Below are 12,995 nucleotides of genomic sequence, written 5' to 3' on the forward strand. Positions count from 1 at the left end.
TTGAGGAATTCTCACCAGTGTTTAAAAATGGACTCTCCTTTTAACTGCTATTTCCCTAATACAACTCTTTGTAATTGTGGGGGATTCCAGAAGAATAAATACTATCTTTTTCTGCCATATTTATTGCTTCCATTTCAAAAGTCCCTGAATAGTCTCACTTATTACTATTAATGAACATTCTCTGCAGCTGAGTAAGGGTAACCATGTACCTCATCTATTAAATAATTCATCTATGGTCAGTCATATTAGTAGAAAAACAGACTCAAATCCTGACCTCTCAAATCTCAGACCTGATGATTCTATTAACTGTATTTCAAAAGGGCATTGTGTCATATAAAAGACCAAGCATCATATGCTAGAAATTGCCATGAAACTAACTTTAAAAATATTTTTATATATGAAGAAGACATTTTCTTCATATTTTAGGAAAGGTTGTAGGCATTAAAAAAACACAACAAACTGTGGTCATCACAAAAAATAAAACAAAAACACCCACACATTTATAAAAACTAAAATTAAAGCCAAAGTGAGCAGAACAATTTTCTGAAGGAAAAAAAAAAAAAAAAGGAATGTTAACAAACATGTACTGTGCTTTGGCACCAGGAATCAAACCAAAACATTTTATCTTGGCAATGCTGGCTGATACTAAACATTCCTGTTTTTCCTTCTATTTTGAGTTCATTTTTTAATTCTCATGGATGGGAAGAAAGGATGAAATGACAGCAACAGGGGTCACTGCTGAATGCTTTTGCATTGCTCTAGCAGCTTTCCAAAAGCACGTCATTTCAGAATAATTTCTTCCTTTTTCCTCTTCCCCTCTGTAACTTAATTGTTACAACTTTTTCTTGACCCAGCATTTTTAAAAATCACATTCTTCTTCTCTCTCTTATCTAACTACTGCCCTCTCATTCCTTTTCTTTCCTGTCACTTGACAGAACAGCAATCAAATCTCTTTCTAGCTGTACTCATATTTTTCCTTTCTTAGATGTTGTAAAACATTTACTCTTATTGCCAGACAAGAAGAAACTTTTTGAGTTGATTTTAATAGCTATCTTCTTGTACTCAGCAAAATAAACTCTAAAGGGCTTAATCAGTTTTGTGGTAGTCATGAAGTAGAAAGCAACTAGTCCGGGGGCCTGCCAGACTTGCGTTTGAATGTTGGCTGTGCCGCTTACTTGGGCACGTTATGGAATTTCTCAACCTCAATTACTCATTCTCTCTAATAAATATAATTTCTCCACTGGGTTATCACAAATGAAGTAATATATTTAAAGCCCATAGCACGTGCTTGGTGCATAGGTACTTAATAAATAGTTTTTGTTGTCTTAGTGAGGGAGGTAGAATCTAGATAAAGACTCTGGTGGTATCCATTACAGAGGAAAGTAGCTCCTTATAACAGACTAGTAGAACTTCTGAACTCTGCCTGGACAGAGAAGCAACGACAGTGAATGCACAAAACACATGGAGGTTATGAAAGATGATGATAAAAAGATCAGTAAGACGCCTTTCCACTTTCAGGCAAGCTTGAGTATCAGGGACCAGATTTACCTCTTGTCAGAAACAACTGAAAAATGTTCAAATATATTAAAGAAGTTTTTAAGACATTGGACATCATGCAATGGAAGACAGTGCTCCCTGAGAGGCAAGAAACAAACAAATTCCCCCAACTTATTGCGTAAAGAAAGCTTCCAGCTGCCCTCAGAGGGAATACCAGGTGGAGGCTGCTGGTTGAGGAGATGGAACTGGGAGGATGTGGAGGCCAAAGCAGCTGGAGTTCAGAGGGCAGAACAATGAGGAAAAAACTGAAGCCTGGGATAGAGCTACCCAGAAGTATTGCAGGACTAACCCTTGAAGTTTACATAGCAGAAATCAATGAACTAGAAAACAGAAACCTAGAGAAAAATCAATGAAATGAAAAGCTGGTTTTACAAGATGATCAAATTGATAAACCTCTAGCAGAATGATCAGGAAAAAAATGAGAGAAGATACAAATATCCAATATCAGGAATGAGAGGTAACATCACTATAGGTTCTACAGATATTCAAAGTATAATAAAGGAATTATCATGCCAATAAATTTGACAATTTACATGGAAAGGACAAATTCCTTGAAAGACATAAATTACTAAAGACCACTCAAGAAAAATAACCTGAATAACCCCATATCTACTAAAGAAATTGAATTTGGGAAACGGACTTGGCCCGGTGGTTGGGGCGTCTGTCTACCACATGGGAGGTCCGCGGTTCAAATCCTGGGCCTCCTTGACCCGTGTGGAGCTGGCCCATGCACGGTGCTGATGCACGCAAGGAGTGCCATGCCGCGCAGGGGTGTCCCCCATGTGGGGGAGCCCCATGCGCAGGGAGTGCGCCAGTAGGGGGAGCCGCCCAGCGCGAGGGAGAGTGCAGCCTGCCCAGGAATGGCGCCGACCACACTTCCCGTGCCGCTGACGAGAACAGAAGCGGACAGAGAGACAAGATGCAGCAAATGGACACAGAGAACAGACAACCGGGGGAGGGAGGAATTAAATAAATAAATAAATCTTTAAAAAATAAAAAAAATAAAGAAATTGAATTTGTTGTTTAAAAACCTTTCCACAAAGAAATCTCTGGGCCCTAAGATCTGCTCTGGCAAATTCTACGCAACATTTAAGGAAGAAAAAAATAACAATTCTACACAGTCTTTAGGTGATACTTCCCAACCATGCCATGAGGAAAGCATTATTCTGATACCAAAACAAGATGAAAACATTACAAGAAAATAAAATATAGACCAGTATCTTCCATGAACAGAGATGCAAATATGCTTATCTAAATTTTAGCATTAAAATAAATCAATGTATAGAAAGGATAATATATCATGACCAAGTGGGGTTCATCAGGAATGCAAGATTGGCTTCATATTTGCAAATTAATGAATGCAATTCACAATATCAACAAACTGAAAAAGAAAAACCATATAATCATTTCAATAGAGAAAAAGCACTTGCAAAACCCCAAGATCCATTTCTATCAGCAAACTGAACAAAAACAGAGGGAACTTTTTCAACTTGATAAAGGACATCTATTGAAAAACTTCAGCTGGGAAGCGGACTTGGCCCAGTGGTTAGGGCGTCCGTCTACCACATGGGAGGTCCGCAGTTCAAACCCCGGGCCTCCTTGCTCCGTGTGGAGCTGGCCCATGCGCAGTGCTGATGCGCACAAGGAGTGCCGTGCCACGCAGGGGTGTCCCCCGCGTAGGGGAGCCCCATGCACAAGGAGTGTGCCCCATAAGGAGAGCCGCCCAGCGTGAAAGAAAGTGCAGCCTGCCCAAGAATGGTGCTGCACACACGGAGAGCTGACACAGCAAGATGACGCAACAAAAAAAAGAAACACAGATTCCCGTGCTGCTGACAACAACAGAAGCGGACAAAGAAGACGACGCAGCAAATAGACACAGAGAACAGACAACCAGGGTGGGGGGGAGGGAAGAGAAATAAATAAATAAATCTTAAAAAAAAAACAAAACAAAAAACCTTCAGTTAACATCATACTTAATGTTATGATGAAAGATTGAATGTTTTCTCTCCAAGATCAGGAACAAGGCAAGGAGATTGGCTTGCACATTGTTCTGGAGATTCTAGTTATTACAGTAAGAGGGTGGGGGTGGGGGGAGGTAAGCATCAAAGAAGAAATAAAAGGAATACAAATTGGAAAGGAAAAAGTAAAACTGTATCCACATGTGAATGATTATACAGAACATCTATGGAATCTACAAAATAACTAATGAACTAGTGAGTTCAATAAGGTTGCAGGATACAAGATCAATATACAAAAATTGATTGTATTTCTATACTAACAATGAACAATTGGAAATGGAAATAATGCCATTACAATGACATAAAAACTATGAAATAGGGATAAATCTGACAATATACAAGACCTTTGTGTATGTGCAACACACTTAACTAGTTTATGTACAATACACTAAAAATAATAAAACATTGCTGAGAGAAATTAAATATTTAAATAAGTGGAGGTATGTATCATGCTCATGTATTGGAAGATTCAATATTGTTAAGATGTGAACTGTCTTCAGACTGATCTACAGATTTCATGGCATTCCAATCAAAATCTCTGTAGGCATTTTTTGACAGAAAACTGACAACAAAATTCATGTGGAAATTAATTTAGAATTTAGTCAATATGGAAAGGGCCTAGAATATCCAAAACAACTTTGAAAGAAGAAAGTTGGAGGACTTCAAGACTTTTGATCCATTCTTGTCATCAAAGATTTACTCACACTGAATCACAGATTTAAATGTAAAACTTAAAAACGAAAACTTTTAGAAGAAAACATGGCCCATAAAAATAATCTGGACTTCATCAAAATCAATAACTTCTGCTCTTTGAAAGACACTGTTAAAAGAATGAAAAGGAAGCCACAGACTGGAAGAAATTATGTAAATCACATATCTGATAACACATTTGTATCTGAAATATAAAAGGATCCCTCAAAACTCAGTAAAAACAAATGGCTCATCTGCCCCTTCTATTTGAACATATAGTTAGTACTAGAGTTGATAGGTTTATGTCCAAGAGGCTTCAATCTTTGGGCTGTCCATGTGCCAGCGGGGCCCTGCATCTCAACAAAGTTGTAAATCTATTCTCAAGTTCATTGGACTCACCAAGGACAACTAACATGGAAATGATGATCAACAATGACCATCCCAAGGAACAGAGAGTCTGCAACTGCAAGCAAGAGAGTCCCATCCATCTGCCCCATGGGATCTAAGGTTCCTCTCAGTTAGAGGTGGAGTAGGTATCACCATCCCAGAATCCTCAGGATTGGGGAATAAACAATGGACTAGAGTAGACTTACTGGTATTCTAGTATAGACTTATTGTCGTTTTAGCAGTGTTTGTACAGTTATCATTGATGTGGAGGCAGTGGCCACTGGAGGTTCTAAGGGGAGGGAGAGGGAAAAACAGGTGTAATATGGGGACATATTTGAGACTTGGGAATTGTCCTGAATGACACTTTAATGATAGATATAGGCCATTATATATCTGCCGTAACTTACAAAATTGTGCAGATAAGAGTGTAAACTATAATGTAAACTATAATCCGTGCTCAGTGGCAATGCTACAGAATGTGTTCATCAATTGTAACAAACGTACCACACTAATGAAGGATGTTGTTAATGTGGGACAATGTGGGAGGGGTAGGGAGCAGGGCATATGGGAATCCCCTATATTTTTTATGTAACATTTATAAAATCTATGTGTCTTTTTAAAAAAATTTTTAAAAACTCAGTAAAAAGAAAACAACTCAATAAAAATAGGCGAAAGATCTGAACAGATACTTTACCATAAGCACATGAAAAGATGTTCAACATTATTAGGGAAATGCAAGTTTAAACCACAGTTATATCTTTCTACATATATACTAGAAAGTCTAAAATTAAAAAGCCTGAACACACCAAGTGTTGATGACTTTGTGGAACAGATGGTATGCTAAGGTACTCTATTGGTGGGAATGTAAAATGGTACAAACACTTTGGGAAAGTTTTGGTAGTTTTTGAACTATATGATCCAACCATTCTACTCCTAGATATTTATCCAAGGGAAATGAAGACCTAAGTTCAAAGTAGTTTTACCTGTAATAGCCCAAAACAATCTAAATATCCATTAACAATTAATGGTAAAAACTGTGGTATAGCCATATAAAGGAATACTACTCAGCAATGAAAAAAGTGCAAAAACATGGATAATCCTCAAAATAATTATGCTGAGGTTAAAAAGCCAGAAAAAAAAGAACACATATCATATGATTCCAATTATATAAAATCTTAGAAATGCAAACTAATCTATAGTGACAGAAAGCAGATCAATGGTAACTGAGGAGAAGGAAAGAGGGATTATATAAGAGTTTGAGAAAATTTTGGGGATAATGGGTATGTCATTATCTTGATTGTGGTGATAATTTCACTGATTTTATATATGTATATATGTAAACTTATCAAACTGTACACTTTAAATATGTGCAGCTTATGGTATGTCGGTATACTTAAAAATATCAGTAAAGCTTGGGACTGTTGATGACTGTAGGTCACACAGTACTTGAAAATCCCACGAGACCATTAATTATTTTGTAAATAGGACTACAATGATGATTCAACAGATGTTTAAAAAAATAGGAAAAAAGGAATGTGCAACAATCAAAATGAATTGTGACAAAGGTTAGAGGCATAAAGGGTTAACCACAGAGTAAGAGAGTACAATGAAAAGCAGGGCCTTAGAGCCAGACACATCTGGGTTCAAATTCCAGCTCTTCCCACTTACTAACCGTGTACCCTTGGGTGATATATTTAATTTTTCCTCCTCTTTAGTTATACTCAGGACCGTTGCAATCATTAATAGAGATAATGTATGACTGTGTCTCACACAGCACGTGGTACAAAAAAGACCCTTAATCAATGTCAGTTCTCCTTTAGTAATTTAAGCTTAGTTGTAGAACTGGAGTAAACTTCAAACCTTGAGGTTTAGATATATGTTCTGCGTATAAGGAACTATGTCAGGCATTTCCACTAGTTATCATGGCTATACAGGAAGTCAAAGAACATAATATGGCTGGAGGCACTTCTCTAAGACATGAGATTCTTTATTTTCATTGTCCATCTTTTGGACTTAGTTCTCAGCAAGTGAGACTGGCTTTCTCAATCTGTGGACACCAACTCATTAGGCATTTATTTAACTTGGTAATACCAGCACCCAGCAAAGGGTTTTATGAGTAGAACATGTTCAATACACATTTTTGAATTGGATTAAACTGATCCTACTGCAAATGTGAAATACCAGTTTCACTAAATGTGTAGGTAGGCATTTTGAGTATGAAGTTTAGCTCAATAAAAAGATCATTACTCATTTGGAAATACTGTAAATATGAAAGTGACTGAAGAATTTTGCAGGCATATTGTTTTTTCCCCCCTACATTTTATATTTTTCCATTACAAAACTCCATTATTTCTTTTCTTTGGGATTAGCTAAATACAATAAACAGATTTTCCTGTTTCAAAAACGAAGCCCATTGGACTAAGGGCTATTAGGCATTACTGAGGCAGACGAGACTCAAACACCAACCTAAAGGTTAAAAATATTTACTCTCCTCGCCTTTATAACCAAGTTATTCAGCATGGTCTTCATAATGAGCGGAGTCAGATTAATTTCTATGCAACTCTATAAAGTACTCATGCTCTTGGGGAAGCTGCTTAAGCCACTAACACAGCAGACTGTCAGCATGCCTTTGTACAGTTGTTGGGACAAGTGGCTGAAGACACGGAAGTCATGCAAACACTATCAACTACGATTTGAAAATCAGGGGCAAAAAAAAGAAGAGGGAAGAGGATGTGGCTCAACTGATAAGGCTTCCGCCTACCATATGGGAGGACATGGGTTTGATCTCTGGGGTCTCCTGGTGAAAAGAAAGAAGAGAAAGTATGCCTGTGTGGCGAGCCAGTGCCTGCACTGCGAGTGAAGTCCCTGTGCAGTGAGCCAGTTGACTATGTGGCAAGACAAGTATCCACGTGGTGAGTCAGTGCCCGTGTAATGAGCCAGTGCCTGTGCGGTAAGCCAAGTGCCCACGCAAGTGCCTGTGTGGTGAGCCAAGTGCCCACGTGGCAAGCCAGAGCCTGTGTGGTAAGCTGAGTGCCTGTGCAGCAAGGCGAGTGCCTGCACAAGTGAGTCAAACAGCAAGATGATGATGCAACAAAAGAGAGACGAAGGGAAGACTCAAGGTGAAGCTCAGCAGAGACCAAGTAGTGAGGTGGTGCAATTGACAGGGAACCTCCTTCCATGTCAGAGGTCCCCAGGATCGAATCCCAGTAAATTCTAGAGGAGAGAGATGAGAAGACAAAAAGAGAAATAGATACAGAAGATCACACAGTGAATGGACACAGACAGCAAACATAGCAGGGTGGGGGAAAGGAAAAAAAAAAGAATAGAAAGAAGAAAATAAATCCATCTCAAAGGACTATGGATTTCCGAGGCAAAAAAGGATAGTAGAAAGGTGAAGGAAATATACCAACCGCTAACTGTGGTGTTATTAGCATGGAGCTATTGATAATTTTCCTTCCTTTGCTATTTCTAGCTTTTCTGGTAATCTAGTTATAAAATATTTTCCATTTTAAAATTAATACAAATTCAAAAATAAGGTTGTAAACTGGCTATGGGTTTTTGAGAATGGCAAGAAAATAAGAGAAGGGAGAGACAAGTGACTGAAAGGCCGAGTGGATCAATAGTGGCAATCCAATCGTAAGTTGTGTGTAGGCTCTGGTTATCTATCAATTAAATCATTACATTAGTAGGCTACTTTCCATTTAAAAAATATTGCTACATTCTGGGACTCTTCCTTTTTTTTCCTTCTCAAGCCTATATTCTGTACCACAAAATGATACAGAAGGCAACGAGTTACTACCCAGTAAGAAGAGTTCTTTCTTTATTTTATAAGGTAAACAGACCGCATAATTTAAAAACATTTATCTTCCATAAGGCAGTACAAACACTTTCCAGTTACACTGTTAATGTCTAACAGTAGTATTAACCATGTTTTCCAGACAGACAGGAATTCTGAACTTGATGACTAATGCTTTTGTTGGCATCTATAATGGAAGAAAAAATTTCGTTCTCGAATATGTATTTCTGCTTCATACTTCTCAGCCAGCTAGCCGTTGGTGTGAAGAGACACAACTCTTTCTAAATTATTTCAATGTTGTCATTGAAAAGCAGGTTAAATAAATATTGGGACCTCATCAAGATGCTCTGTGCCCACATCCCTCCTTTATTTATATTGTTAGCAAAGTTTCTTCAAAATACAATTTCTTAGCTGAAAGGCAGACAACATAGACTCTGAAAGATTGACTAGAGGGAAGAAAGAGTGGTATCGGGGTGCAAAGTGCTCTCTTTTCAGAGGATATGACATGTCTCTCGACAAGCTGATACTCTTCTGACAGCTCTCAAAAATACCCAACTTACTCCACACTTACTCCACGCCAGTCACTGTGCTAAGCACATTTCCTTCTTCCCTTCCTTCATACTCAGAAGCCTTTGTCTCCCGTTAAAATTCTTCAAGGACTGTCTCAATTGGTATTTCCTTCATGGGCAAATTTCTTCCCTATAATTCTAGCTGATATTGAGCTTTTCTGATAGTATTTCACAGAATCATTAGAGTTTGGACTTGGAGAGGATCCTGGAGTCATTTACCCCAACTTTCTCTCTGAAACCCTGAGAGAAGCAACTTTTTGAAGGTCACACTGTGGCTGAGGTGGGAGTTAGCGCAGTTCTGGACATGCCTCACAGAAGCCTGGCATCATTCAGCCCTACAAAGATGTGTCTGCTGCACCAGATTGCAAGTTCTTTGAGGGCAGGAACCAAGACTTGTTCATCTCCAATTTTCCCAAAAGCACAAAGTATGGCGATAAATGTCTACTTAATTGGTTTGGTTAGAAAAGGTGCTAGTCCAAGGAAAACCATGGGTTTAACTGGTTGGCAACCATGCTGCTGTAGAAGCCAAAGGCCAGTCTGTGCCTGGAATTTTCTGCTATCATAAGTTCCAAACACAGAATGGATAACCAGAATAGAAGAGAATTGTAATTTTTAAAAGATGAATAAGAAGAGATATTCCATGACATGGAGCACTCTATTCTATTAAAAACGGAAAAATCTCTTCTAACCCTAAAGTGAAGTTGTTGAGGTATGCAGATTTTTCCCACTTGAATTACCATTAACGTGAAGTAAAAATAAACCTTCAATAAATTGTTTTTTCCTTGAAATGCACATTCACACAGAACCCTTTTTAAATGTGCAGTGTGCTGGCATTAGAAAATCAGAGAGTTAACGTGAGAAAACTGACGAAACTCTCAGGAATTTTTTTTTTTTTTTGAGGTACCAGGACTGGGGAATGAACCCAGGATCTACTTTGTGGAACTCCAGTGCTCAACCACTGAGCCACATATGGCTCCCCTGAGTTTGTTTGTTTTTTGTTCATTTATTTGCTGGTTTGATTTTCTGTTTTTAGGAGGCACCAGGACCTCCTATGTGAGAGATACCAGGACTGGGGAATGAACCCAGGATCTACTTTGTGGAAAGCCAGTGCTCAACTGCTTAAGCCCACATCTGCTCCCCAGGAATGTTTTTAAATGTTGGCTAATTTCTCTAGCTAGGATGCCTAATGTCTGACGTGCACAGTTTCTGAACAGGCACTATGTTTTTAGTGGGAATTTGGGAATTCTGGGTTTTAGTTTGCAACTATTCTATTCACCTTTCCATCCATTCACCCATTTCTTTCTTCAACAAGTATTTACTGAGTACCTACAATGTACCAGACACTTTGCCGTGCAGAGCAGCAAACCAGGCATATATGGAAATTACATAACAGAGAGGAAGATACATAATAAACAAAATAAAAGAAGACAAGCATAGATTACAATAAATGCCATAAAGGAAATAATGACAGAATAATAGGAGGGGAGGTGGCAGTAGGAAGTACTTCAGACCTAAGAGGTTGAACTAGATGACATCAGAGTAGAAAGAACCGTAAGTAAGAAAACTTAAGTTTGAGTCCTGGCCTTGTCTGTAGAACCATACTTCACCGTCCGCTGACGACAGATGATGTAAGGAGAGTGTGAACCAAGTCGCCTTAGCCTAACCCCACAGATAAAGAGCTGTCCTTGTACTTCTTTATAACTGTTTACAAATCTCTGGATGTTTAATTTTATTTTCACTAGAGAAAACCTCTGAGAACTTTGGAAAAGTAAGATTCAATTTCCTATTCTGCTACTTCCAGACTAGAAGCATACCTACTCTAAGAATGGGATAATGAATTTGGTTAATTGGCATTGATAACCCAACTAATGATAATACATTCTTTGCTGTGGGTCAAAAGATCCATTGTTTTTCATCCTCTCTCCCTTTTTTTCCTGCACAAAGTATAAGGAAAATGAATTTGTGATAGGCTAAAGAAAAAACAACGAAATTCTAGCAGAACAATTTTTCTTTCAAATATTGGCTATTATTAAGCTTGGCTATATAGTCTAAGAGTAGCATTCTTCAATGGAAGTCTGCCCATTATACCAAAGAAGAAAAACCATACCGAGTGTAAAGTGCCATTATTGGTTACTGCAGGAAGGCGGGCGCATCGCTCATTTTCCAGTTCCTCCATCACTTGGTTCATTGCACTCTTTAGCCACGTGTCCACAGAAACACCGATCTGCTTCAGCAGGTCCAGCCGGGCTTCAGCTTTCAACTTAATTATCTAAGAAAACCAACAACAACAAAATTATCAAAGGAAACCAAGAAAAAGGTTAGAAATCAAGGCATTTTTCCCCCCTTCAATTGGTTTATTTTAGTCATTCCTGCGCTATTGATTAGAATAACCTTGATATTCACAAGCAACTCTTCCTTGACACAGATGCTAGCTTTTCACTTGGAGAGCAAGGGAGCACATGCACGCACACAGGAAGAGGAATCAGAGCCTCCTGATGATGACAGACGGTGCACTTGCATTTTGACAAGACCATCAAATATCAGCTATGAATAGAAAGAGATTAGGAACGGGTGTGGCTCGGTGGTTGAGTGCCTGCTTCAAACGTACAAGGTCCTGGGTTCAATCCCCACTACCTCCTGGAAAAAACAATATAGAGAGATTAACTTGCTGTAAAGTCTGCTTTTTTTTCTTGTTCATAAGGCTATGCATCAGAGCATCCTGAGATCTAGCATTTTTCTTCTTGAAACACCACTATTTTTGCAAATCTGTCAATCCTGAAATTCACGTTTTAAAACCCTACACATCAGCTCTTGCTTTGTTCAGAGAGACTGTGCATTGTATGATTTTCTTTTGCTTAGAAAGTAAAAAAAATTCAGTTTCTCTGTTTCAGATATTGGAGTGGTGGTCTCTTTTCAACACCTGAAAGTTTCAGTGAGATAATTTTAAGGACCTGACTTGGAGGTTCTGTGGACTTGCAGACAAACAAGTGTACTCACCGAGTCCTTTTGTATGCAATTCTTTTGTTTTTTTAAGCATTGGGGCTAGGGATTGAACCTGGGCCCTTGTAAATGAGAAGCCAACACCCAACCACTGAGCCACATCTGCTTCTCTGAGTTGTTTTTTTCTTTTTTCTTTTGTTTGCTTGTTGTTTTATTTTCAGGAGGCACTGGGAACTGAACCTGGGACCTCCCATGTGGGAAGCAGGCACTCAACCTCTTGAGTTACATCCACTTCCCTGTATGCAATTTTTTGATGACCCATATCAATAATGATCTGAGCTCTCATTGCTTACTTTGTCTTCCTAAGATTTGAAGCATATTGATATTTATTTTAAGTTGAGATAAAATACACATAAAATTCATCATTTTAACTATTTTAAAGTGTACAACTCAGCGGTTTTTAGTGTCACATAAATATTTAAATTACCTTTTTTTAAGTTAATAGATCACATAAAATGTTACATTAAAAAATATAAGAGGTTCCCATATACTCCTCCCATATCAACAACCTCTCCCATCATTGTAGCACATTCATTGCATTTGGTGAATACATTTTGGAGCACTGCTACACGACATGGATAATAGTTTATATTGTAATTTACACTCTCCCCCAGTATATTCAGTGGGATGCATAACGCCCAGCATCTCTCCCTGCAATATCATTTAGGACAACTAAGCTAATTAGACCTTTTGGAATGAAGGTACACTTTTTGGTAAATTCTGATTTCTTTTTTTTCCTCTAATACCTTTATTGAGAAATAATTCACATGCCATACAATTCATTCATTTAAAGTATATAATTCAATGGTTCTTAGTATATTCTCAGAGCTGTGCAAACTTATTACCCAAATCAATTTTAGAACATTTTCATCACAACACAAAGAAAACCTGTACCCTTTAGTCTCAATCTCAATTTCTTCAACACTGTAGCTCTTAGGAGCCACGACATTCTGTCTCTACAGATTTGCCTATTCTAGA

The 12,995-nt window shown here is 38.2% G+C and overlaps 1 protein-coding gene across 2 annotated transcripts in view; it reads right to left on the reverse strand.

The window, feature by feature from the left end:
• The window catches only part of FCHSD2 (FCH and double SH3 domains 2), a 359,152-nt gene that overhangs the window by 33,086 nt on the left and 313,071 nt on the right, over positions 1-12,995 (reverse strand). For both annotated transcript variants that reach the window (XM_058305914.2, XM_071218257.1), the window contains one exon: positions 11,125-11,286. In XM_058305914.2, the coding sequence (XP_058161897.1) occupies positions 11,125-11,286 (162 nt within the window). The remainder of the gene's footprint in view (positions 1-11,124; positions 11,287-12,995) is intronic.

The sequence above is a fragment of the Dasypus novemcinctus genome, chromosome 10, assembly GCF_030445035.2.
Source record: "Dasypus novemcinctus isolate mDasNov1 chromosome 10, mDasNov1.1.hap2, whole genome shotgun sequence".
In the NCBI taxonomy this organism is placed as follows: domain Eukaryota; kingdom Metazoa; phylum Chordata; class Mammalia; order Cingulata; family Dasypodidae; genus Dasypus; species Dasypus novemcinctus.